Raw genomic sequence first — 26,993 nt, 5'->3', positions numbered from 1 at the left:
ATATCTCCATGGCTCCAAACTCCAAACTTGCTTGACAAGACCTTAACCTCCATGCTTCTCTCATCTGCTTAAATTCTTCCCCAGCTATTTCTGGGTGTCCTTGGAGAGGTGACGTCTCACATGGGCTTAGGAACAAGTTTGTTCATGTTCTTTCCATTTGAGCCTGTTGGTCCAGGGGCCCTGCCGTGGCTTTGCAGCTGGTGCCCTCTGAAAGACGTTACTCACCTGCACCCAACTACCCTGTGAGCCCAAGGTGACTGCGACTTGTGGATGGGGTGGTGAGGGTTGGTGAATGGCCTCTCCCGATGCCTGTGCTTATTGTGTTTTCTGGGAGGGAGGTGACTATGCATGAACTCAGTCCTGCCCAGTATTTCATGAACACTGTGGCTTCATCTTATGTTTTCAGAGGCTCAAAACCAGTCCTTCACATGTGGCCAGGAGAGGGGAGAGAAGGGCCTGTCTTGTCCCTTCTATGGCTTCTCCCTCTCTCCTCTTTTTCTTAGATACCTCTGCATCCGAATGAAACAAAACTCTCAACAAATATCCTTCCGCCTCCTTTAGGAGAAAACAAATCGTGTAATGGAAAGAGCATAAACTTTTGAGCCAGACATCCTTGGTTTGACTCAGCTTTGCCATTTGCTAGTCGTGTGGCCTTGAATCAGTTACTTTTTTCATATCATGAGGAAATAATGTTAGGGATTTTGCATGTAGAACACTTCACATAGTATCTGACACAGAATGAGTGCTCAAGAAAAGGCAACCATTGTTGTTATGACTCCCTTCTCCAGAAACAACACAAAGCCTAGTCATTGGAGGCATTGTATTTTCTAAGTGTGTGAATCACTCTCACATCCCAAAGTGCCTGTCATTTCACAGGCGTTCTAGGAAAGGTGCTGTCCACCACTGTCTCAGCCTAATAAGCAGTTAGTTGCAAACCTGGCTGTCTAATCCCACTTTGTTGATTTCAGGGATTTTCTTTTTGCCACTGTCATCCCTCCATATGTCCAAGTATGCCATAGTCTGTTTTGGGGAGAGGCTTATCTAGTGTCTTTGGCCATTACATAGGAAATGCAAGATGGGAAGAGAGGGCCCTGTTACAGTCCTGATGAGTACCACACAGTATCTTTAGGAAAAGAGTCATCAAAAGGCAACAGGATGCCTCCTGACCATCTGAGGTCCTCGTCAAGTTGGGGGGACCCGGTGGACCCTCAGCTCCCAGCTCCGGGCTCCATTTTACTGCATCCTGGGAGACAGGAAAGTCAGTCTGCATGCGTGATTCCGAGCCCTTCCTTGGAGTATTTGCAGTCTGCATCTGGTCTGCAAAAGGTGACTCATTGTTGGCTCTGTCAGCTTCTGAAGGGTAAGGGATCCATGTTCCATGTGCACATGAAGGAACTCAGGGAGGAAAGGAGGGAACCCACACTGATGGGCACTTTGCAGTACTTTCCTGCCAATCTGGCATGCTGTACCTGTCACAGTCAGTTTGATTCCCTTTCTCCCTCCTGGATGGAATAGGCGATCATACTGTGTGGAGTATTCTACCGGTCAGGCACCCCACAGTCCAATCAGGATCAATCATGGGTTTATATGCAAAGGGGGAAACGGAACCATGAGAAGCCATCCTGGAACTTGGGGAAAGTAGTAGCTGTGGCATCATGACCCTCTAGACCCGAGGGACTAGGGGAGGAGCAATTACTTGAACCTTGAAGGGCAGAGTCCCGATGTAGAGCAAGCTCCCTGAGAAGGACAGTGACCTTGGGCTGAAGGACATAACCAGGCCCTGGTGACGCTGCAGGAGGCATGAATTCCCTGACCGTACTCTCTTCCTTACTCCCAGCTCCTGCGGGGGCTCCTTATGGGCCAACTCCACCTGCAGCCAAAGTGACCACAGCCCTGTTGCCCAAAGAGGCCAACCTGAGCCGGAGAGCTGGGTGGGCAGAGCCTCAGGGGCAAAGGGAAGACATTTGGAGTCTGTGGAAAGATGCTTGGATCTTCACCTCCTTCACCCAGAATTAACAGTAATCCTTTGCCTGACTTCCGTGCCTCTTGACCTCTTTTTAAGAATTTTATGATGAAAAATTTCAGGCATGTACAGAGGTATAGAAAAATATCACTGGGAGCATTCACAAACTCAGTGTGCAGATTCCACAATGATTGAAATTCCACCACATGAGTTTATATTGACCTTTTTCCTTGTGTTGGTATTTTAAAGCAATTCCCAGAGACCCCGTGTTGCACTGGTCCCCAGGCACGGCCTGTGGTGGCGTCTGCACTGAGGGGTGCAGGCGTGTGGTAGTGTTTCTCAGACAGCATGGCGGTCACCTGGAGGAGCCCAGAGTGGCCCAGGGCAGGTTTGGGCTGGAGAAGGAGGGACTCCTGTGTGCAGCACCAGAGCGAGCTCAGTGTAAACACCTGAATGAGGGGCATGACAACACATGAACACGCTCGCTACCTAACATCTGTGGGCGCTGGAATCAGTGCTCTTTAGACACGACGAGGGATGGCTGCCTTCACTGAAAAACAAACTGATAGCTTCTTCATGAGAATAACATAAAACAAATGTATTACCCAGTATAACACATTAGGATTTTATTTACTTATTTACTTCTTATTTATTTTTCTGAGACAAGGTCTCACTCTGTCACCCAGGCTGGAGTGTGGTGGTATGATCATGGCTTACTGCAGCCTTGACCTCCCAGCTCAGCTTTCTGAGTAGCTGAGACTATAGGTGTGTGCCCCCACACACTAAATATAAAATTAGTCCCCCAGCTAATTTTTATATTGTTTGTAGAGACGAGGTTTTGCCATCTTGCCCAGGCTGGTCTAGGACTCCTGAGCTCAAGCAATGTGCCTACCTCAGCTTCCCGAAGTGCTGGGGTTACAAGTGTGAGCCATTGTGCCCAGCCAGGATTTTAAATGATCTCATTTATTAAATCTCTTAGGGGTGGAATCCCATGTAGAAATGGTAACTTGGAGTCAAACAGACTGAAGATTTTTTTTTTTAATTAATCAGGAAAAATGATCTATGTGTGAACCTTTACTATAAGTTATTCTTACTTCTAGTATGTTGTGATTTAGAACAGTAGTAAGAAGAAAAATAGTGCAGAAATAAAGCACTAATTCTTTTCAGAGCCAAACACAGTTTGAAGCCTACAGAAGCTCCTAGACCAAGTAAAATAGGTTCTATAGAAATAATAAATTCTATACCCTGTAGAAAGAATAACTTTTAAACCCTTGTAGAGTGAATAGAAAAAAAACCAAATCCCTTGAAAATTTGTAGAAAATATAAAACTCCATAATTGTAGGAAATATAAATATCAGAAAAGCTGTATAAAAGTGGTCGCATATTATTGTGACTTCTGGCATATGTAGATGCAGCCAAATAACTTGACATTTTGATGTAAAATTAAAATGCTCCCTTGTCCATCCCCCAACTCCCTGCAAAAAGAAGCAAAAAGCAGAAAGAGTAGAATCGATCCTTCTCACAGTAGAAGAAAATGATGGCTAAATGCAGAATACAAAAAGAACAGATTTTAGACATTGTAATTTGTTCTTTTATCTGCATAGAGGATGGAAGCAAATGTGTCCTTCAAAGAGAATCATGTACTACGTATCCCTTGTACACGTATTCCGTCCTTTTTTTAAATTAGAGAAAGCTTAGCTCAAACTTTCAGCTGAGACACAGAATAAGATCTTTCTAAATTCGGAGGATGAAGTTTGGCAAGTAGAGCACATGTACTTTGCAGATACCATATTAAGTAAAATTAGTAACGTGGATGTAAAGACGACTTTCTAAGTGTTTGCCTTTTCCAGTGACCCTGGTCAGTGGGCAGAAATAAATCATCTTTATATCCACATGTTACTAATATATATATATTTTTTACAATTCTGAGTTTTATTTTGTAGTCATGCTGATTAGTAGACATTTAGTTCCTATTTATAAAACCAACTCTAAAATTGCATTAATAAGCATTGGGCAACTTAATAAAGCTGTAACCTTTCACATCATTTCAGGAGCACAGTAACTATTTAAAGCCTTCCTGTAACTTAAAGACACAGGCTATATATATATATACACACACACACATACACACATACATATATATATATACACACACATATATGTTTTAGCTAAATGGTAGAGGGTACTAAGGAGTAATTAACAGATGGGTGTGTCTTTGGTAATTGACACATACAAGTTTCCATTTAAAATCTTATTAATAAATATATAAAGAATATAAGACATTCAGCTCCATGCCTTGTCCATAGAAAACTCATGTTATGTATTTTTTGAATACATGGATTAAAATTTGGTATTTGCAAATGATACTTTCTTTTGGTTTCTGATTCTTTGTTATTTTATCACCCTGAAATACTATATTAAATTTATTTATTTATTTTTAATAGTTTTAGGGATACAAGTGGTTTTTGGTTACTTGGATAAACTGTGTAGTGGTGAAGTCTGAAATTTTAGTGCACTCATCACCTGAGTAGCGCACGTTATACCCAATATGTAGTTTTTTATCCCTCACCTCCCTCCCACCCTCCCTGCTTCTGAGTCTCCAGTGTCCACTGTACCACTCTGTATGCTTTTGTGTACCCGTGGCTTAGCTCCTACTTATAAGTGAGAACATGCTATATTTGGTTTTCCACTCCTGAGTTACTTCGCTTTGAATTAATGACCTCCAGTTCCATCCAAATTTGCTGCAAAAGGCATTATTTTATTTGTTTTTTTTTTAATGGCTGAGTAGTAGCCTGTGGTATGTGTGTGTATATATATATATATATACACACACCATATTTTTATATTTTCTATATATTTTATATTATATGTACCATATATATATATATATATATATATACACACACCATTTTTTTAATCCACTCATTGGTTGATGGGGACTTCGATTGGTTCCATATCTTTTGTTTTTTCTTTTTTTTTTTTTTGAGACAAAGTCTCGCTCTGTCACCCACGCTGGAGTGCAGTGGTGCAATCTCGGCTCACTGCAAACTCCGCCTGCCGGGTTCACGACATTCTCCTGCCTCAGCCTCCCAAAGTGCTGGGATTACAGGTGTGAGCCACCGCTCCCGGCCCATATCCTTGCAATTGTGAATTGTGCTGTGATAAACATATGTGTGCAGGTGTCTTTTTGATATAATGACGTCTCTTCTTTTGGGTGGATACCCCGTAGCAGGATTGCTGGATTGAATGGCAGATCTACTTTTAGTTCTTTAAAGAATCTCCATACTGTTTTCCGTAGAGGTTGTACTAATTTACATTCCCATCAGCAGTGTGTAAGTGTTCCTTTTCACCGCATCCATGCCAACATCTATTGTTTTTTGACATTTTAATAATGGCCTTTCTGGCTGGGGTACAGTGGTGTCTCATTGTGGTTTTAATATGCATTTCTCTGATGATTACACACATTATTACTTAATAGTACCTCACCGCCATATTCTCTGGATCCATAGATCATGTTGTAATAAAAAAGTTTAAGGGACAGATTAAGTTGCAAGTTCCTGCTAAGGAACTGAATTCTCTGCACCATGCTGTCCATTGGGTAAACTCCTGATATCACAGAAGCTGCATCACCTGAACTCAAACCACCACCCCACACAGGCGAATGGCAACTTCCCAGATAAATGGTTTAAAAACCAGCCATCTATGAGGACCTTACTTCCTATTTTGGAACAGGGAATTGTTACTATGCATTTTTAAAGTAAATCCCGCTAGTGATACCTGACTTACTCATTTAGGGAACACTGGACAGGGGTTAGGTTAGGGCTTGTTAGCCCATTGCTTTAATTTGAAAAGTGGGTTCTCCATGGATTAAGTTACCTTAATCCTCTGCATCCAATCAGTTGGCTGTTTAAACTATGCTTAGTTGATGGTGGTTTAATTCGAAGGTCTTTAAAATGGAGTAACCAATATTTTCTAACTTATAATCTTTCATATTGGTTGTCTCATATAAGTTTTTATAGATGTTATTTATCACAATTAAAAAGTTTAAGGGACAGATTAAGTTGCAAGTTCCTGCTAAGGAACTGAATTCTCTGCACCATGCTGTCCATTGGGTAAACTCCTGATATCACAGAAGCTGCATCACCTGAACTCAAACCACCACCCTACACAGGTGAATGGCAACTTCCCAGATAAATGGTTTAAAAACCAGCCGTCTATGAGGACCAAAAAGAAATGGTCAGGGTGACCAGGGGACCAGCTAATCTCTACAGGGTCTTCCAGCTTCGTAGTGAAAGTGAAGCCCTTAGAATGGCAAGTCCAGGAATACCTTATTTCATTCACAGACTTTTTTTTTTTTTTTTTTTTTTGAGACGGAGTCTTGCTCTGTCGCCCAGGCTGGAGTGCAGTGGCACGATCTCTGCTCACTGCAAGCTCTGCCTCCCGGGTTCATGCCATTCTCCTGCTTCAGCCTCCTGAGTAGCTGGGACTACAGTTGCCCGCCGCCATGCCCGGCTAATTTTTTTTGTGTTTTTTAGTAGAGACTGGGTTTCACTGTGTTAGCCAGGATGGTCTTGATCTCCTGACCTCGTGATCTGCCTTCCTCAGCCTCCCAAAGTGCTGGGATTACAGGCGTGAGCCACCGCGCCCGGCCGACATTCATTTTTAACAAATCGAAGGTTTGCAGCAGTCCTGCATCCAGCAAGTCTGTTGGCACCATTTTCCCAACAGCAAGTGCTCCGTTAGCGTGTCTCTGTGTCGCATTTTGGAAATTCTCATAATATTTTAAACATTTTCATTGTTAGTATATCTGCTTTGGTGATCTGTGATTACTAATCTATGGTGTCACTATTGTAATTGTTTTGGGGTGCCACGAACTGTGCCCAAATAAGACAGTAAACTTAATCGATAAACTGTATGTTCTCTCACTGCTCTACCAACAGGCTGTTCTTGCCTCTCTCCCTCTCCTCCAGCCTCCCTTTTCCCTAAGACACAACAGTATTGAAATTAGGCCAACTAGTAACCCTATAATGGCCTCTAACTCTTCAAGTGAAAGGAAGAGTTGCAAGTCTCTCACCTGAAATCAAAAGCTAGAAATGACTAAGCTTAGTGAGGAAGGCAGGTTGAAAGCCAAGACAGGAAAGCCAGGCCTCTTGTGACAAACAGTCAAGTTGTGAATGCAAAGGAAGTGTTTTTGAAGGAAATTAAATAGTGCTATTCCAGTGAATACAGAAACTATAAGAAAGCAAAACAGCCTTATTACTGATTAGGAATCAATTTGAGTGGTCTGGATAGAAGATCAAACCAGCCATAACATCCCCTTAAGCCAAAGCCTAACCCAAACAAAGGTCTAACTCTCTCCAAATCTGTGAAAGCTGAGAAAGGTGAGGAAGCTGCAGAAGAATTTGAAGCTACCAGAGGTTGGTTCATGAGGTTTAAGGAATAAAGCCATCTTTATAAAATAAAAGTGCAAGGTGAAGCAGCATGTGCTGATGGAGAAACTTTAGCAAGTTCTCCAGAAGATGTAGCTAACATAACTGATGAAGGTGACTACACTAAGCAACAGATTTTCAATGTAGATGAAACAGTCTTCTGGTGGAAGAAGATGCCATCTAGGACTTTCATAGCTATAGAGGAAAAATAAATGCCTAGCTTCAAAGGACAAGTTGACTCTTGTTAGGGGCTAATGCAGCTGGTGACTAAGTTGAAGCCAAGTTCATTTACCATTCCAAGGATTCTAGGGCGCTTAAGCATTATGCTATATCTACTCTGCCTGTGCTCTATAAATGGAACAACAGAGCCTGGCTGACAGCACATCCATTTACAGCATGGTTTATGGAATATTTTAAGCCCACTGTTGAGACCAACTGTTCAGAAAGAAAGATTCCTTTCAAAATATTACTGCTTATTGACATTGCACCTGGTCGCCCAAGAGCTCTGATGGAGAAGTACAAGGAGATGAATATCGTTTCCTGCCTGCTAACACAGCATCCATTCTGCAGCCCACAGATCAAGGAATAATTTTGACCTTCAAGTCTTATTATTTAAGAAATACATTTTATGAGGCTATAGCTGCCATAGATAGTGATTCCTCTGATGGATCTGGGCAAAATGAATTGAAAAGTTCCTGGAAAGGATTCACCATTCTAGATTCCATTAAGAACATCCATGATTGGCCAGGTGCTGTGGCTCATGCCTGTAGTCCCAGCACTTTGGGTGGCCGAGGCGGGTGGATCAGCTGAAGTCAGGAATTCGAGACCAGCCTAACCAACATGATGAAACCTCATCACTACTAAAAATACAAAATTACCGGGCATGGTGGCACATGCTTGTAATCCCAGCTACTTGGGAGGCTGAGGCAGGAGAATCGCTTGAACCCAGGAAGCGGAAGTTGCAGTGAGCCAAGATCACACCCTTGCACTCCAGCCTGGGCAACAAGAGCAAAACTCTATCTCAAAAAAAAAAAAAAAAAGAACATCCATGATTCATGGGAGAAGGTCAAAATATCAACATTAACAGGAGTTTGGAAGAAGTTGATTCCAACCCTTGTGGATGACTTTGAGGAGTTCAAGATTTCATCGGAGGAAGTAACTACAGAAGTGATGGAAACAGCAAGAACTAGAATTAGCAGTGGAGCCTGATGATGTGACTGAGTTGGGGCAATCTCATGATAAAACTTTTTTTTTTTTTTTGAGACAGAGTCTCCCTCTGTCGCCCAGGCTGTATTTGTATTTTTAGTAGAGACGGCGTTTCACCGTGTTAGCCAGGATGTTCTCGATCTCCTGACCTCGTGATCTGCCTACCTCGGCCTCCCAAAGTCCTGGGATTACAGGCGTGAGCCACCATGCCCGGCCAGGAATGTACATTTTTAAAGACATAATGCTATTTCACACTTAATAGACTATAGTATAGTGTATAAACATAACTTTTATCTGCACCGGGAAAACAAAATATTATGTGACTTATTTTATTGTGATATTCATTATATTGCACTGGTTTGGAACCAAATCTTCAATATCTCTGAGGTATTCCTGTGCCAAAAAAATGAAATTTTGGCCAAAAAAATGAAAAAGTTTTAGATCCTGCATGTGAATGCCAATGATTCCTTCATTCTCTGGTCCTCCACAGTCTGAATCCCAACTCCCCTTGGGCCATGTTTTTTTCACCATTACATCTCCCAAACTAATATAAAGTGAACGGGTGCATCTCTTCCCTAGGCTTTGAAAAATTGTTTTGGAGTTTGCTGTGAAAGGATAAATATCTCACAACTTTCTCTAATAACTAGTTTATTAATATCTGTCCAATAAGAGAATTATTAAAGAAATGAACACAAAGCAGAAAAGTTAAGAAGGACTCCCTTTTCTTCCCCTAATTTAAATTTGTACAGAGATGGTAAGTGGTTATAGTGAGTGGTCATGACAAGCCACACATGTGAACATCACTACATTCGCTTATTTGGCAGTGAATGATGTGGAACACAGAGTGACATACAAGAGGCCATGATCAAGAGGGACTTTCCATAGTTGATGAGTAAATGCATTTCATTCCTGTGTAGTCACTGATGAGTGGAAGTTAAATGCTGAAGATGTCTACGAAGGCGGAAGTCACCTTGCACGGGCTTGGCTAGAGAAAGCCTTCTGCTCTTCTGCCTGAGCACTGATTGATGGGTGGAAAATCAGTAATGTTATTTGAGTCTTCCCATCTCTGATGTCTTTTATTGCTACCTCCTGAAATGTGAAGGAGTGTTTCTAATACCCCATTCATGCACTTAACCACTTAAGTATGAGATCAGTATTCTTCCATTACATGATTTAAGGCTGAAGTTCTAGCTTTTTAACCAACCCTCCCCAGAAAGACCTTGCGATGACCCTTCTTACTGATCTCCATCCTGATTTGTGCACACATTTGCTGGGTTCTGTGCCAGGCACTGGGGTTGGGGAGAGGGTGATGGTGTGAACAAGGGATATGGAGGCATGTTTTCTGCTCTTGAATGTCTCCAGAGGGGGACTTAGCAAGTAAATATGTGGTTTGTGTAATATGGAAAGAGCTGGGATGGGTGGATATACAAAGTATTCAGAGAGAGTAAGAAAGGAGACATAAGCGTCATTTGTCCTGGACTTATTGCCGTTTTTCCTTAAACAGTGTTGGGGGGAGAGAGACAATTTTGAAGTGACATTTGAATGGGGCTATCAAGGGTGGGCCATCAAAATTGAACATGGAGGGAGGAGCCAGATGCTGCAGGAGGAAACAGAATGGGCTGAGAAAGGTGCAAAAAAAAGCAGTACAAAGGCATGAACAGGCCTGCAGAGCTCTGGGGCTGTTCAGGAAGGAGGGATGGAGACAAGGCTGGGAAACATTTGGACATTACGATGCAGGTAACTTGAACTACTAAAAATATCTTGATGCTGGGGAGGGATTTAGTCACACTCGATTATACAATAACTTGATGGTAATATGAAGGGTTGATTGGAGGAGAAAGGATGTGGGGCAGTGAGAACAGCTGGGGCCCTGAGTGGTGGCCTGAGTAAGGGACAGAAGAGAGCTGTGCCAATACTAACAGGAGGTGGCAATGGAGCCAAACGATATTTATCGTGGTCAAACACTTCGACATGGTGGCTGATTGGATGTGTCAGTGGAGGGTTTTCTGAGAATGACCACCGTTTATTACTTGCAATATTAATTTTGTAGCTATAATATTTTCAGATTATTTAAACCAAAATTGGAAAATATTCAGAAAACTGAAAAAGTGACAAAGGCTTAAAACCCAAACATACACATCACAGTTTTAATTACCAATGAATTTAAAAATATGTTTTCTATCCAGCCTGGGCGACATGGTGAGACCTCGTCTCTACCAAAAAAAAAAAAAAAAAAAAAATTAGCTGGGCATGGTGGTACATGCCTGTAGTCCTATAGTCCCAGTTACCCAGGAGACTGAGGTGGGAAGATCTCTTCAGCCCAGGAGTTTGAGGCTGCAGTGAGCCATGATCACACTACTGCACTCCAGCCTGGCAGCAGAGCTAGACTCTATCTCAAAAAAAAAAAAAAAAACCACACACACACACAAAACAAAACACAAAGAATATGTCTCTCTGCCCTAAATGATTTTCAAATTTTTGAGTTCTTTATGTAAATTACTTAGCCATTATAGTTATAAAGATTATAGAAATAGTGAACAATCATGATTTGTTTAGATTTAGGATTCGTTGAGTTCTAAATGAAATATACATTTGAATATTATTATTTGCTTCCCCGATTAAAAAATTCATTTTTGATGATTCAGAAACATCCATTTTTATAATTAATGAGTAAATAAACATTTTTTTCATTTTATAACTATTTAATATATCCAATGCATCTCTATCAAGAGAACATTTGAAATGGTTTGGGAAATGAGCAAAATGTAAGATTTTAACAGATGAAGCTTCAATTCAATTGTAATCACATAAAATCCATTTTGCTTTTTATGGATCCGTTCCTAATTTTCCTTCAGAATCTCCCCTGGCCTACAAAAAATTAGCCAGGCATGGTGTTGGGTGCCTGTAATCCCAGCTACCCGGGAGGCTAAGGTAGGAGAACTGTTTGAGCCTGGGAGGCAGAGGTTGCAGTGAGCCGAGATCACACCACTGCACTCCAGCCTGGGCAACAAAGCGAGACTCCGTCTCAAAAAAAACAAAAAACAAAAAGCAAAAAAACCTCCACTGACCTATTTCTAACTGGCGTTTTCTTTGTGTCCCCTCCAGTGGTGGATGCCTGCCAACTACTATAATTGTTCTAGAGAACAGCAAATGTGTGCAGCCGTTTATAATCTTTTCTGTATGAGGAAGACTGTAGCATGCTCCTCTTTTAATAATAGGCAAAGAAAATAAATTGGGTGTTAGTCTTCACAAATGCAAAAATCTGTAATTTTGTGGATGGAGTTTCTATGATTCATTTTTCCAAGTTACTGCGGCAAAGGCTCTGCACAGCAATAAAGTAATGATAACCCATTGAACTGTTCATTGACAATATCACCCTAACTCCAAATATTTAGAAATGGGATTTAAAAACTTGTTTTTATTTTAAAAAACCTTTAATGAATGTAAGCAAGAAATAGTAAAAATACAATATGATAAAAACAAATGGTTCCCATTTGTTTTTTATAAATAAACTCATGTTTCTCAATTACTTCTGACCAGAGGATGTTAGTTTAATCGAATCAATGTCTAGGGATTCTATCTGAGACAGCACCTCAAAACAAAATAAAGGGCAGAACTCAAGTGACTGTCAGTAACTGAAAAGAAGTAGAAAGTGTAAGATCACACCCTTTTTGCTGAAGGTATATATCTCTATTCTATAATTCATGCTTGTGTATTGATCCTGTGCAGACTAGTAGGAGTGTTTGCCTGTGTGTGTGTGTGTGTGTGTGCGCGCGCTTCGTGCTGCCCACATCCAGCCAGAGTGTTTGCCTGTGTGTGTGTGTGTGTGTGTGTGCTTCGTGCTGCCCACGTCCAGCCAGACTGTGATATTGCCATGCGCTGGAGAGCACAAGACAGTGACAGGCCTGAAGAGAGACCTCAGGACACTGGGCCCTGATGAGCGCTGAGCATGATCTTTAGAATCTCAAGCAAAGGGTTGATTTCAGTCCCTTTACTCCAAAGCTGCGGGCAGCACAGCTTAGGGAAAATCAAGTGGAGCCCTGGGTTCCAGTCCTGACACTTGCATTTGCAAAGAACTTTAGACAAATTACAAACCATCTTTGGGTCCTGCGTCGTGATTTATGATGGTGGATGATAATGTCTCATTTTCAGGTTTATCTGGGAATTGACTGTAATAGTGTGGATGTGACGGGTTCTACACCTATTTGGTGATAAATGAGTTAAAATGAGTACTGTTCCAACTATTGAATTTTTAAAATAATGAACCCCAAATTTGTCCATCTCTGGCGCCACAGAAACTTTTACAGATGAAAGCCACTCTCCTATTTGAAGAGTATAGCATGTCCCCTCGGGTCATCTTTTCTTCAGGGTAAATCTCTCTGTTACGTCAATAACTGCTGCATATGGGGATATGTACAGTGATTAAAGGCTTTCAGCTTGTTCAGAGCACAGTTAGGTCATGGCCCTGTGTGTGGTCTTGGGCAATTACAACGTTCCTGACTCTGTCTTTCATCATGTGTAAAGTAGAAACAATAATGACTCATAGGATTTTAGTGAAGATTAAATAAGATAGTGTTTGTAAAGCATTTAAGATGAAGAAGTGTTTGATGCCTACTAAGTGCTCAACTAGTGACAGCTTTATTATTATTATTATTGTTGTTATTATTAGGCTTGGTTTCGAGTTTCTCACCCTCCCAATTGGAGCTTAAAATGAATGATTTTGTGGCTATTATTTCAGAGACAGTTGCAGGACTGACTTTTCCAAAATAGGAACCCAGCGCCCCATACAGAAATTAAAATCCTTTGTTAAAATACAGATAAACTTGGAAGAGGTATTAGGTATTGGTTGTGAAGAAAGCCCTTTGGTTTCCTTCCTGTGCAAAGAAGCAAGCAGTGCTCAGAGGGCACTACCAAGGCCGGTGAGAATGGTAAGTGCTGCTGACAGCTGCCCAGTCAGCATCATCCTTTCTAAAGAGGTGGGGGAAGTCAGTTCTCTTTGTAAACACACTCTCCCTCTCTTTCTCTCTCTCTCTCTCTCTCTCTCTCACACACACACACACACACACACACACACACACACACACACACACACGAGGGAATCCCAGGGCCACTGTGGGGTGAGACCTTCCTCAAGAGCAGGAAGGATGTTGAGGAAATAGTGTGGCCCAAATGGGAAGAATCAACGATGTCATGTGACAGGTAGATCAGGCTGGGAGCTGAGCTCTGGAATGTGCTTGGGGATAAAAACAATGAGGGAAGAAAAGAAAAAAAGAGATTTCATTCCAGGTGTAAGACCAAGCAGGAAGGCAGTGTCTGTCCTGCCTGGGGCATAAAGCCATGGTGGTAGCCCAGGGAAGCCCTGTTCATAGAAGACAATATCTGGGCAGTTGGCAGCAACTAATGTCTTAGATAGGTTTCCTTGACTTTAGGACTCTCACTTTTATGTTGAAATTATATTTATGTTTGTGTATCATCCTATTCTTCAATCTCCTTACAAGCAGAGGTGTTGCTGTTATTCCCATTATCTTCAATTTCCCAGCACCCCACAGAGGGTCTGCCCCACAAGCAGTGTGCACAGTTAACGTTTACTGAACACCACAGAATTGGGGACAGGGTGGAGAAAAGAGTAGGGCACATAGGAGAGGGAGGTGAGGTTGAGGTGAAGAGATTTGAGGCGCTCAAGAATCCCTTTGCCTGCTCCCTGTATTTTCCAGCACTGGCCTTGAGTGTTCAGATGCCAGTGCAGAAGGAGAGGGAGAGGAAGAGTAAGAGGCCCAGAGTGAGGGGAGCGTGAGGAGCCCACCCTCGTGTAATTCCTGCCTGGCTGCTGTGCCATGAGGTGAGCAGTCCCCGAGCACAGGCACCAGGCTTCTTTGTCGGGACACCAGTGCCTGGCACTGAGTAGGTGCTTCACATTTTATGACGTGAATGAACAGGAGAGGAACACCTCCCAGGTCAGTGCCTCCTGCCACCTCACAATAAGCCTGGGAGGAAGGTGGCACCATGTCCAGCTGTACAGGTGAGAAAGAGAGTTTAGAGCTGTGACCTGTCCACGCTTTCCCAGCAGCAGGCGCGAGAGCTGGGGTCACACCCTCGATTCCCTACCAGGGAGTCTGGTAGAGGAGGGAGAGGGGCAGAACGTCAGGAACAACTCAGAAAAATAAAGGAAAAGCAGAAGGGATATTAACTGACTGGAAGAGTAGCAAGAGTTGGAAGACAGAAAAAAGGAACAAGTGCATCAGAGTGTATTTTGGCATTTTTTACTCTATTCCCTTTTTATATTATTTCCTTTTTTCAGCGTGTTCAGTTTTATGATGGAGTGTTTCACAAGTTTATATGATAAGTTTCCTACTATTGTATCTAGAGCTGAGCTTCTGTTAAAATACACTAATTATTAGCATGCATTCAGTTTAATCTACACGCTGCTATAGCCAGCGCACTCTCTTTCCGTATTTTCTATAAAATGTTGCAAGAGCCAGGCGTGGTGGCTCACCCCTGTAATTCTAGCACTTTGGGAGGCTGAGGTGGGCGGAAACACCTGTGGTCAGGAGTTCAAGACCAGCCTGGCCAACATGGCGAAACCCTGTCTCTACTAAAAATACAAAAATTAGCCAAGCATGGTAGTGCTCACCTGTAATCCCAGCTGCTCGGGAGGCTGGGACACAAGAATTGCTTGAACCCAGGATGCAGAGGCCTGGGCAACAGAGCGAGACTCTGTCTCAAAAAAGAAAAAAAAAATTTGCAAGAGAGGATGTTTAATCAAAGGTGGTGATCGACGTAAGAGGAACTGAAAAACCTCATGTGGTTTTAATACTCCTTGAAATGGTGGGTGCAGCTCAAGATGTGTCCCTCCACTATCCGGGGGCCTGAGTCACGTTTTTCCTTTCTAATGCTAAGTCCTCTCGCATTACTCACTGACTTATGTAAGCATGACTGTATTTCCAGCCCTCACTGGTTAATTTTCTTTGGCAAAGCTGTCTTTGAATAACCCAGGATTTCTGGCAACCAAACAACAAACTCTCATTAAAATGACCAGTAGACTCAAAAGCACCATGTAAAATTTGTACAATCCTGTTTTCTCCTATTTTGTACAGCACTCTAGGGAATTTGTAATGCCCTCTTTGGAAGGAGAAAAGGCAGGAATGCTAACTCAGAAACATGACCTCATTTCCCAAAGCATGTTTAATGTCACTAAAAATAAAAGCGAAGCAATTGTGTCTACCTGAGCACAAAGAGAAGAAAAGTTTTGTCATTTTTCTGGCACATGGTAATTGAATCTGGCCTGTCCAATAAATTCCATCTGGACCACTGGGATATCCCACGGAGGATCTACTCTTGGGACTACTCTGTGCCAGGCAGGGATGTTGGAGCTGGAATCCAGGAGCCCTGTGCTGGGTTCACTCCTGGCTCAGAAGGAGACAAGGCCAGGAGGAGTGGGCCAGGCGTTGGACGGGAGTCTCGCAGCACTAATGCCTCTTGAAGCATCTGTCACTCCCACCACAGATGCTGGGGCTGAGGTTTAATCTGAAGGAGGAGTGGGCACCGGGGAAGGAAGGAACACATATGCACAGGCCACACAGGAGAGCTCCGAGAGCGAATGTGATGTGCTGGAGCCTGGCAGGAAATGTGGTGGGTAGGAAAGTCAAGTGGAGGGCACTGGATGGAGGGCGTGGACAGGATAAGAAGATTTTATTTTATCCTGCTGATGTATCTGTTTGGGAGCAAAGATGTCTGTTCTGACCACTCTGGTAGTGGACTGAGTACATTGTAGGAAGAGAGTAAAATGAACAAACCAACCACCAGGCTCCACGGAAAAACCGAGGTTTTTCATTCTGTTTTCATTCAAATGGTTTTGTTCCCAGAGGTGGTCCAGGAAAAGCCTTTGCATTCACATCAGCTACATTGTGAATTTTTTTCAGGTATAACTCACATACCATAAAATTTGCCATTTTAAAGTGTACAATTCACCTGGTTTTAAGGATGTTCAAAAAATTGTGCACATTGCACCACTAATTCCAGAACATTTCCACCATCCCCCAAAGAAACCCCACACCCATTAGCACTGCCTCCTCGTTCCCTCCCCCCACAGCCCCACTAATCTACTTTCTGTCTATGGGTTTGCCAATTCTGGACGTGTCATATAAATGGAATCATACAACATGTGGTCTTCAGTGACTGGCTTCTTTCACTTAGCAGAATGTTTGCAAGGGTCACCCATATTGTAGGATGATTCACTACTCCATCAAATTCTATGATGAGTTTATAGTTTTTCCAACAAGAAAACCAGGTGTGTGCCACCACACCCAGCTTATTTTTGTATTTTTAGTAGAGACAGGGTTTCACCATGTTGGCCAGGCTGGTCTCGAACTCCTGACCTCAAGTAATCCACCCGTCTTGGCCTCCCAAAGCACTGGGATTACAGATGTGAGCCACTGCACCCAGCCAAGAAGTACATATTTGGCCCTTAGGGCTTTCTGGCCTTGTCTTTATACTGAATCACCATATTCTCCTCCAATTGATGGAGCATACTTACTTACCTCTCCCAAGTAGGAAGAGGCATGCATGACTTCTATCATTCCCTTTTTAACTATGGTAAGAGAGATGGAACAGCTGTAGAACATTCTCTGTATTTACTACTGATGATGAGTTCTGAGTAATAATTTTTTTTGGGGGGAAGGGAGAAGTGGCAATTTATTATCTATTTTTTTGGGGCAACTCTAAAATTTAATTCTGTTCTATTCAAGGTATTTAAAATAAGGAGCACACAAGTTTACTTGTTCATGATGTAGCCTTTGAATTGCCTTAATAGATGTCACTTTTTTTTTTTTGCAATGTGTATCATATATACCTAAGAGAAATAAGCCAAAGGAACAGCCTGAGGTTCCCCCAAGCCTCTAAGCCCCACACACTTTCAAATTACATGGCAACTTTACTTATCGTGGGGCGATTTCATCAACTCTTAAGACTCATGTTCCTGCTTTCAAGGAGCTTGCGGTTGTGATGGGAAGACATTCAGTCTACCAACAATATAATATTGCCAAAATAAGTTACAAATATTTTTAACGTGTCATAGGATATATTTATGTGCATTCTGATCTTACTTTGCTGCTGGCTCTCTTTCCTCCAGCAAACTGAGCCACTGATCCTACTTCTGTGCCTCAAAAACCGAGCACAGAACGAAACCGCGGAAGACACTTGTGTTCTGTAACCAGCACGTTCCCTTCTCGGAGGCCACTATATATCTTACTGGAGATGCTTCCATGGAATGAAAGTCATTAGAGTTCAAGGAGACACAGGCCCTAGAAATGCCTAGTTCTGCATTTCAATGCACTGTTGAGCTCTAAAAGGGACAACGCACCTGTCCTCTAGCTGTACGCTCTGTATACCCTTATTGGGTTTGCCTTCTGGCAGAGGCGCCTCTGCAGGCGGGGCGGGGCCTGGCAGGCGGGGCCTGGCAGGCGGAGCCTGGTGGGCGAGTGGGGCGGGGCGGCTCCTTCGCTAACTGTCCGGATTGGGCAAGACAGAACTTGACTGGGCGGGGCCTGGACGGGCGTTTCCTGGGGGCGGGGCCTGGCGGGAGGGGCGGGGCGGACCCCCAGCTAACGGTCCCGGCGGGTGGGCGTGTCCCCGCGGGCGGTGCCTGCAGGGCCCGGAGTGGGCCGGGAGCGCGCCGTCCCCGCCCCCGCCTGCTCCTCGGCCGCCGCGGCTTCCTCTAGCGTTTCCTCCTCGGCGCGGGCTGCTGCCTACGGGACTGCGCCATGCGGATCCCGCCCTCCCGGCCCGCGCGGGGCCTGTGGGCGCGGCAGGGCCGGCCGTGATCGGGCGCCGGCGTCAGGGGCGGGCGCTAGTGGCGCCTGCCGCGCCGCGATGTGGGAGAGGTAACGCGGGCGGAGGCCGCGCGGGCGCTGGGCGGGTGGGTGGCAGCCGCAGCCCGACTGAGCGTCCCTCTGCTTTCCACAGGTGGGTCCCGGTGACCGTGCTCCCCGGCTGCGTGGGCTGCAGGACCGTCGCGGCGCTGGCGTCCTGGACCGTGCGCGATGTGAAGGAACGTATCTTCGCGGAGACTGGCTTCCCGGTGTCGGAGCAGCGGCTGTGGCGCGGCGGCCGCGAGGTAGGCAGTGGCCGGGGGCGCTGGGCTGGGCTCCGCCACGCGGAGGAACGGCGGGCGTCGAGGGCCCGGGGTGGGCGGGCGACGCAGGTTTCCGCGGGCGGCGCGAATGACTCCGGCAGCGTGGCCGCCTGTGCCTGTCCTGAGTTGTGGCTTTTCATCACTTGCCTTTTCCATTTGCATCCCCCACCCCGAACCCCATCATTTCATCAGAATCTTCACTTTCTGAAATTCAGAGATTTTTTTTGGTGGACATTGGAGTCAGAAGTTTTTTTTTTAGACATCATCAATGAAGTGACTTAATCATTACTCATTTATTTCTATTTATGTAATAAGTTTAAGTAGAATGTTGGTAAATATCTTCACCTTTGATATATTGGAAGTTTTTTCTCCATTTTTGATACAGAAATTTGGCACTGAAAGAATCTTTAGACATAATTTAATATAGAACCTGTTATCTTGTGGAGTAAACATACTAAAACTTAAAGTTCAAGTGATAGGTTGACTTGATAGGTCAGAAAAATTTGGAAAACAAGAATATTGTTATGTATTCTTTAAGATTGGTTAAAATTCTATAGCTTTCTTAAAGGGGGAGTTCAGTTGAAGACATTTTACTGACAGTTAACTCTTTTAAAACATTTCTTTTTTTCTAATAAACATCTTCATGTGATAACATCATTTCCAGCATTTAAAAGAGTCACAAAGAGTTGAACAGATAATACAAGGAATACTTGAGCGTATAGGATGACATTTCAAGTGTTGAATTTCCTTACTACTCGATACAAATATTACTGGTGAAGTAGTTGGTATCTGTGATTTTTCCTGCTTCAGTGTAATCCTGACCTTCTGTGTACTTGAGTCAGTTTTCTAGTCCTTTGCCCTCCTTGACACACATTTATTACCTGTTTTCATGCTCCTCGGGGGATTCATCAGTCCTTCTGATCAGTTCCCCAAGGTGTTCGTTGACATGCAGACATTGACTTGATTGAAGTCTTTATTATTTATTTTTACTTTTTTAAAGAGTTCAGCTTTTTACTGAACATGCTGTAAAACAGGTTGGGTCAAAAAGTCCAAAGCCATGTCATCACCAGAGTCGTCAGATTCTTTGCGTCCACTTCCTTGTGCTCAGCTGGAGCAGCGGCAGTGGAGGGGCATGACTGGCCTGTGGATGAACCCCTAGCCACTGGAGCAGGTCCTCCAGCCCCTACATTGCAGAGGAGGCTCCTGATGTTGACATTGGCCAGGGCCTCTGCAAACAAGCCAGGCCAAAAAGGTTCAGCATATCCCCCGACTGCTTTTTTTACTTTTTTTTTTGTGAGACGGAGTCTCGCTCTGTCGCCAGGCTGGAGTGCCTGCAACACTCGGCTCACGGCAACCTCCGCTTCCCTGGTTCAAGCGATTCTCCTGCCTCAGCCTCCCGAGTAGCTGGGACTACAGGCGTGTGCCACCACGCCCAGCTAATTTTTGTATTTTTAGTAGAGATGGGAGGCGGCGCGGGGCGGGGGGGCGGTGTTCACCATGTTGGCCAGGATGGTCTCCGTCTCTCGACCTCATGATCCGCCTGTCTCGGCCTCTCAAAGTGTTGGGATTATAGGCGTGAGCCACTGCGCTCAGCCCCCCGACTGCTTTAATGAGGGCATTGATCTTAACCTCCATGATGGACACCTCATCGTAGTGTAGAATGAGGGCCTAGTGAAGTCTACAACCGCTGAGACAGAGGCATTTGAGTGCCGGGCTTGTGCTGCTGGACCTGGTGCTAGTTGCTGGATGAAGTGAGGGCCTCACCCCAGCATAGCCTTAGCTTCTTTGGAAGGAATGGACCTCTTGGTGGCAGTTGGAGAGGCTGATTGAGGACTTTAGGCAGACTTGTGAAGGAGCAGTTTGTCATTCTTACTCCTTTCTCTATGCGTGCCCACATCTCTTAACCTTCCTCTCCTGGGTCTATACCCACTTCTTTGGTTCCTCCTCTGGTTCTACTTGATCATCTTGTCCCCTAGATGTGGTCACACTGAAAGCCTCCGTTGTGGCTAGCCCTGCCATTTAGAAGTGTTTTTGCAGGTGTCCCTGCAAAGCATGGATATGGGATGGTGAAAGTGGCAGGGTGTGTTGACTGTTTGGGATTGGGGGTGTGGGTAGACAGGGGTCTAAGTAGGACCCTTTCGTCCTGGTATGAGGTAATGAGGTTCTGGACTGTGGCTGTAAAGGTGAAACCAAAGGAAAGGATACACAAGAGACTTTGCAAAAGTCAAAATTGCCACAATTTGGTACCAAATGGATGTGGATGTGGGGGATGGGTGTAGAATAAGTTGGAAGGTCTTGCCAAGGACGTTGGCAAGCTTTGAGTCAGACCAAGAAAATAAAGATGTAATCATCAGAGATAAGCACATACAGAGGGGGAAGTATGGTGACCAGTTTGCTTTTATATATAGTTCAGCTGTTGGTGAGACATAAAGAAGCATCTGGGAAACTAGGAAACGGAGAGGTGGGTGCCTTAGGTCCTACTTCCTGTCCTGCCTGTGTATATGTAACAGTTGCCAAATTAATTCATGTGTTGGGGACTGATTTCCTATTTCTAGTATGAATGGGATAAAGCTAATTCTAACCAATTCTAAAGTCTCTGCTAGGTAGTGATGTTCAGTAGGCAGCTGCAAATCTGGAACTGAAACTCAAGGGAGAGAGGTCAGGCTGGAGATAGTAACTGATGCTGGGCACATTGCTCCTTCTGTGTTTTGGTAAAATGTGTTGAGAATATGCTTATCATTTATTGAGCCGCTGTGTTACAGATACTGTTCTATGCATGAGGGATTTGTCCTGGTCTCCTTACTTTCTGTACATCATTTTCATGCTAGTCTCCATCTCTAGAACACAAAACTGAGTATGCTATTACAGGTCCCAGATTATAAATACTTTCATGCACGTATTCCCACTAAACCTTAAAGCAAGCCTATAAAAACTAGTTCACTCTTTGCACAGGTACTTCGGCAGGAGGACCATTCTTCACAACAAAAATTTAGAAACAACCCAAATTCTGTGACATATTAATGACTATTATACACCAATTAAAAATGAATTAACTAAACTGTACACAAATTAAAAAAAAATTTTTTTTCAAATGGAGACAGATCTCACTGTGTTGCCCAGGCTGGGGCTTTCTTTTAATAATTGTTTAACAATAGAATGATCATTTATGATGATGTCATTCAACCAGAGAACAAGAACAGTGTTAGTACTTACCTCTGTGCATCTTCTCCCCAGCCTATATTCCTGTCCGTCTTCCCTTACCCCTTTGTGCTGATTATTCTCTTGCCTTTTTGGTAGTTTTAATAGTTCTATAAATGTGTGCATTTGTGTGTATACTTACGTATGTATGGATATGTGTTATGTTTGTATATATGTGCATATATGTCTGTGTGTGTAGCCTGAATACGTAACCTAAACAATATGCTGTTTACATTCAGTTGTTTTTAAACTTAAGAAACATTGTGTAGGTAGCAACTTAGAGCCAGCTTATTTTATGCAATCATATTATTATTCATCTAAACTAATTTAAAAACAATTTTTTTTTGGTCCTGTAATATGTGTTGAGGTCTCATGGAGCTCTGTTATGAGCAATACACTTTGGAAATGTTGATCAGAAGAATGATTTTGTTTATGTTAATGATCCCGATTCATCATTTAAAAATTTAAATTACGTTAATGGAGAAATGTATGTATTTTTATCTATTTGTAATTAACGAAAAATCTTTTAGTCCCTTAAATTTTTAAATAAAGTTTTTGACTAAATCTCTGTTCCGTGGAATATTCACTTCTCCAGACAACTTCCTTCATGATAAGAAGACTTAACAAGCATTACTTAAGTGAAAAAATTTGAGATAATGTCTTGAATTTACAGTATTAGAGACTATATTGCTTTTCATACATTTTCTTTTGCTTTTTTTTCAGTTATCTGACTGGATCAAGATTGGAGATCTGACTTTCAAAAATTGTCATCTTTTTGTAAACCTTCAATCAAAAGGCTTAAAAGGGGGAGGTATAATATTGACTTTACCAGAAGTATATACCATGTTGGGTTGCACAAAGATTGAGTTTTTTTGTTTGTTTGTTTGGTTGGTTTTTGAAACTGAGTCTCGCCCTGTCGCCCAGGCTGGAGTGCAGTGGCACAATCTCAGCTCACCACAACCTCTGCCTCCTGGGTTCAAGTGATTCTCGTGTCTCAGCCTCCGTTCAAGTGATTCTCGTGCCTCAGCCTCCCAAGTAGCTGGGAAAACAGGTGCCTGCCACCACGCCCAGCTAATTTTTACATTTTTAGTATAGACAGGGTTTTACCATGTTGGCCAGGCTGGTCTTGAACTCCTGACCTCAAGTGATCCACCGTCTTTGGCCTCCCAAAGTGTTCGGATTACAGGCGTGAGCCACCGCTCCCAGCCGAGATTGAGTTTTAACAAAGAAGCAGGGAGTAGAATGGTGGTTGCCAGAGGGTGGAGGCAGGGAGAAATGGGGTGTCATTGGCCAAAGGTACAAAGTTTGCTATATGAATAAAGAAGATCTGGAGATCTTCTATACAGTACAGGGCCCATGAATAACAATACTGTGTTGTATTCTTAAAAACTTACTAAGTGGGTAGGGTAGATCTGATATTAATTACTTTTAACCATAAAAGTTTAATAAAGCACAACAGAAGAGATGGGAGGAAACTTTTGGAGATGATGGATAAGTTTATGGCACTGACAATGATAGTTTGATGGTTTCATGGTACGTACTTATCTCCAAATGCATCAAGTTGCAAAATAAATATCTGCAGTGCTTTGTATTTGAGTTGTACTCAGTAAAGCTGTTTTAAAGATTATGTTTTAAAAATGAAATGAAATCATATCCCATTGGGATAGAGTGAGGGGACATCAGGGCCAGAGGAAGACAAGCGTGGATGGAGCTAGTTATAAGAATGAGTGGGGGCCGGGTGTGGTGGCCCACACTTGTAATCCCAGCACTTTGGGAGGCCAAGGCAGGCGAATCACGAGGTCAGGAGATCAAGACCATCCTGGCTAACACAGTGAAACCCTGTCTCTACTAAAAATAGAAAAAATTAGCCAGGTGTAGTGGCACGCGCCTGTAATCCCAGCCACTTGGGAAGCTGAGGCAGAAGAATCGCTTGAACCCGGAAGGCAGAGGTTGCAGTGAGCTGAGATCGCTCCATTGCACTCCAGCCCAGGAGACAGTGCAAGACTCCGTCTCAAAAAAAAAGAAAGAAGTGTGAGTGGGATAGGCTGGGCACGGTGGCTCACGCCTGTAATCTCAGCACTTTGGGAGGCTGTGGAGGGCGGATCACAAGCTCAGGAGATCCAGACCATCCTGGCTAACACGGTAAAACCCCATCTCTACTAAAAAATACAAAAAATTAGCTGGGTATGGTGGCAGGCACCTGTAGTCCCAGCTACTCAGGAGGCTGAGGCAGGGGAATGGCGTGAACCTGGGAGAAGGAGCTTGCAGTGAGCTGAGATTGCGCCACTGCACTCCAGCCTGAGCAATAGAAGGAGAGTCCGTCTGAAAAAAAAAAAAGAATGGGTGGGATAGAAGTCTGTGGAAACAGAGTCTTGTTTGAGCTTGGTCTCAGTATGTGGTTGTACCAAAATGATGCAAATAAATTTATAGTGACAATTTTGCTTTTTTAAGCAGAGGTTTCTTTATACTGATAAACAGATTTTTGAAATGCTGTGTATCTGAGACATTATTTCCCATTTTCTTGTTCTTCCTACAGCCCTGTCACTTGTCTGAAGGTGACCTGGTCAGTTGGTCTAAGAATATCTAGTTTAGGCAAGGCTTGAAGGTACTTGAAGTGGACAGCCATTGAGACAGTGACTGCTGAATTTCAGAACAATCAGAACACTGGTTGAATTTGAGAATATTAAGAATGTGATAATAGGCACCTCTGTCTCTGGCTTGTTATTTAATGGCAAAGCAGCCACAAAATAACATCATTTGTTTTATTTGCTTTGGAAAATAGCAACACTCCTCCCCACTGCACCATGCTGCTTGTTTTTGAATTAATAGTTATTATATTTTTGAACATTTTTTGAGACTTTATTTGTAGTTCAGTTAAAAATCTTGAGGCCAGGCATGGTGGCTCACGCCTGGAATCCCAGCACTTTGGGAGGCCAAGGTGGGCGGATCACGAGGTCAGGAGATCAAGACCATCCTGGCTAACATGGTGAAACCCCATCTCTACTAAAAATACAAACAAATTAGCCGGGCATGGTGGTGGGCACCTGTAGTCCCAGCTATTCGGGAGGCTGAGGCAGGAGAATGGCATGAACCCAGGAGGTGGAGCTTGCAGTGAGGGGAGATCACACCACTGCACTTCAGCTTGGGCGACAGAGCGAGACTCTGTCTCAAAAAACAAAACAAAACAAAACGACTTGAGATTTGATAAAATTGAATCTGCTTTACTTTCTGCTGAATTGCTTCGTCAGGTAGATTTCTGTACCAGGGTGCTGCAGTGAGATATATGCAACCATAACTTGTATAGTTATATGATGTCTCAGATTCAAGTCACACATTGGTGACAATTCATGGGATTTTTTTTCTAACTCACTTAAAATGTGCTCCGTATTTTAGGTCGATTTGGTCAGACAACGCCACCACTTGTTGATTTTCTCAAGGACATTTTGAGAAGATATCCAGAAGGAGGACAGATTCTTAAGGTGGGGCACATGTCGTGTTCATGTGTTATTTACTTTGATAAAAATGAGATGAAGTAAATTTACTTGAAAGTCCTGTTAGTGTTTAAATTTTTAAAATGTTGTCTAGATTCAAATAGCTGTATTATACCTCTGTGGCTGCAGTGTATAGCAGTGTATAGCTCCATTTGAGAATGGAGTTGATATAAATATGTGAGGTTTTCTGGGGCAAAGAAATGCACTAAGCTACTGGGTGCTGTAATCAGCAGTGTCGCTCCAGGAATGTTCTCTGTAGATCATTGTGCAGGGCTTTACACGTCAACCAACCAACCAACCAACCAGCCAGCCAGCCAGCCAACCGGCCAGCCAAATACATTCTACGATTAGAGGCTTGAATGCATGCCCATTGGACTCCTGATTTTAGAGGTTTGCTATTTTGGGAGGGTTTATTTAATAGGATAATTATTTTATTTACTTATTTCTTTTTGTAATATGTTTTTTAGTTTGAGTATACTCTTTAAAAAACAGGCTGGGCGCAGTGGCTCATGCCTGTAATCCCAGCACTTTGGGAGGCTGAGGCGGGTGGATCACCTGAAGTCAGGAGTTCGAGACCAGCCTGGCCAACTTGGCGAAACCCCGTCTCTATTAAAAGTACAAAAATTAGCCAGGCATGGTGGTGGCTGCCTGTAATCCTAGCTACTCAGGAGGCTGAGGCAGGAGAATCGCTTGAACCCGGAGGCAGAGATTGCAGTGAGCCGAGATTGCGCCACTGCACTCCAGCCTGGGCAGCAGGAGCCACACTCCGTCTCAAAAAACAAACAAACAATAAAACAACAAAAAAAGAAAAACCAGTAATCATCAAAGAAAGCAATAATGGGAGATACTGCAAAAATTAGATTTTGTGTTTAATAAGAAACTTCCTTAATTGTCAAAGTAGACCAGTTGTTATGCATTTTCCTTCCCATTAGCTTGTTTAGTGTTTATTACCTTCAGTATCTTGGCCCTGGTTATATTTTCTAGTTTAGATTGTAAACTGTGAGGGAATCAGGACTAGGTCTCTTTTAACTTAAGAGAGTCATGCTCAGGTAGGCACTCACTGAGGACTGTTGTGTCTTTAGTGATCATGGTGAGACTGGGCTGTTGGAGCAGTCCATCTTTCAGCATAGGCACCAGTGGTTCACAGAAAGCGAATTCAAAAACAGTTTTTGTATTGACTTATTAGGAAAGTGAGGATGGAAAGAGTATTGCTACGAGGTGGTTTTGGGGTAGAAAGAAGTGAATAGAATACATTTAAAATAAAGGTATAGTGGTAACAGGAGTAGGTTGTCATCTGTTCAGAAGTGAGCGAGTGGGATCCTTGCTGAGAAATGAGAAAGGTCTATGGCAAACAGCTGAGGGCTACGCCTTCTGCTTTGCTTCTTATAGATATATTTGTATTGTAGCCAGTTCAATGTAATCTTTGTTCCTTGGATGTTGTAGTAGAATTAGACTGTTTTAGATTTAATAGGAGTCTTAGAAATCACCAAGACCTACACCACCACCTTCTATGGTATTTGTGTTTGCTGAAACAGGTCCAGAGATCTTAGTGGCTTGCCCAAGACCAAATACAAAAT

General features: G+C 43.3%; 1 protein-coding gene across 6 annotated transcripts in view; it reads left to right on the top strand.

Moving 5' to 3' along the window:
* SACS (sacsin molecular chaperone) overlaps window positions 1-26,993 on the top strand; it is a 103,389-nt gene that overhangs the window by 38,414 nt on the left and 37,982 nt on the right. For 4 of the 6 annotated variants that reach the window (XM_034936452.3, XM_034936449.3, XM_063595916.1 and 1 more), the window contains exons 3-5: window positions 18,559-18,709; window positions 22,649-22,736; window positions 25,319-25,404. In XM_034936452.3, coding sequence (XP_034792343.3) covers window positions 18,559-18,709; window positions 22,649-22,736; window positions 25,319-25,404 — 325 coding nt within the window. Of the gene's footprint in view, window positions 1-18,232; window positions 18,477-18,558; window positions 18,710-22,648; window positions 22,737-25,318; window positions 25,405-26,993 lie in introns of those variants that run through there. The other 2 variants (XM_055096541.2, XM_034936451.3) reach the window with 1 other exon arrangement.

The sequence above is a fragment of the Pan paniscus genome, chromosome 14, assembly GCF_029289425.2.
Source record: "Pan paniscus chromosome 14, NHGRI_mPanPan1-v2.0_pri, whole genome shotgun sequence".
Taxonomy (NCBI): Eukaryota; Metazoa; Chordata; class Mammalia; order Primates; family Hominidae; genus Pan; species Pan paniscus.
This window is presented reverse-complemented; position numbering and strand designations above follow the sequence as displayed.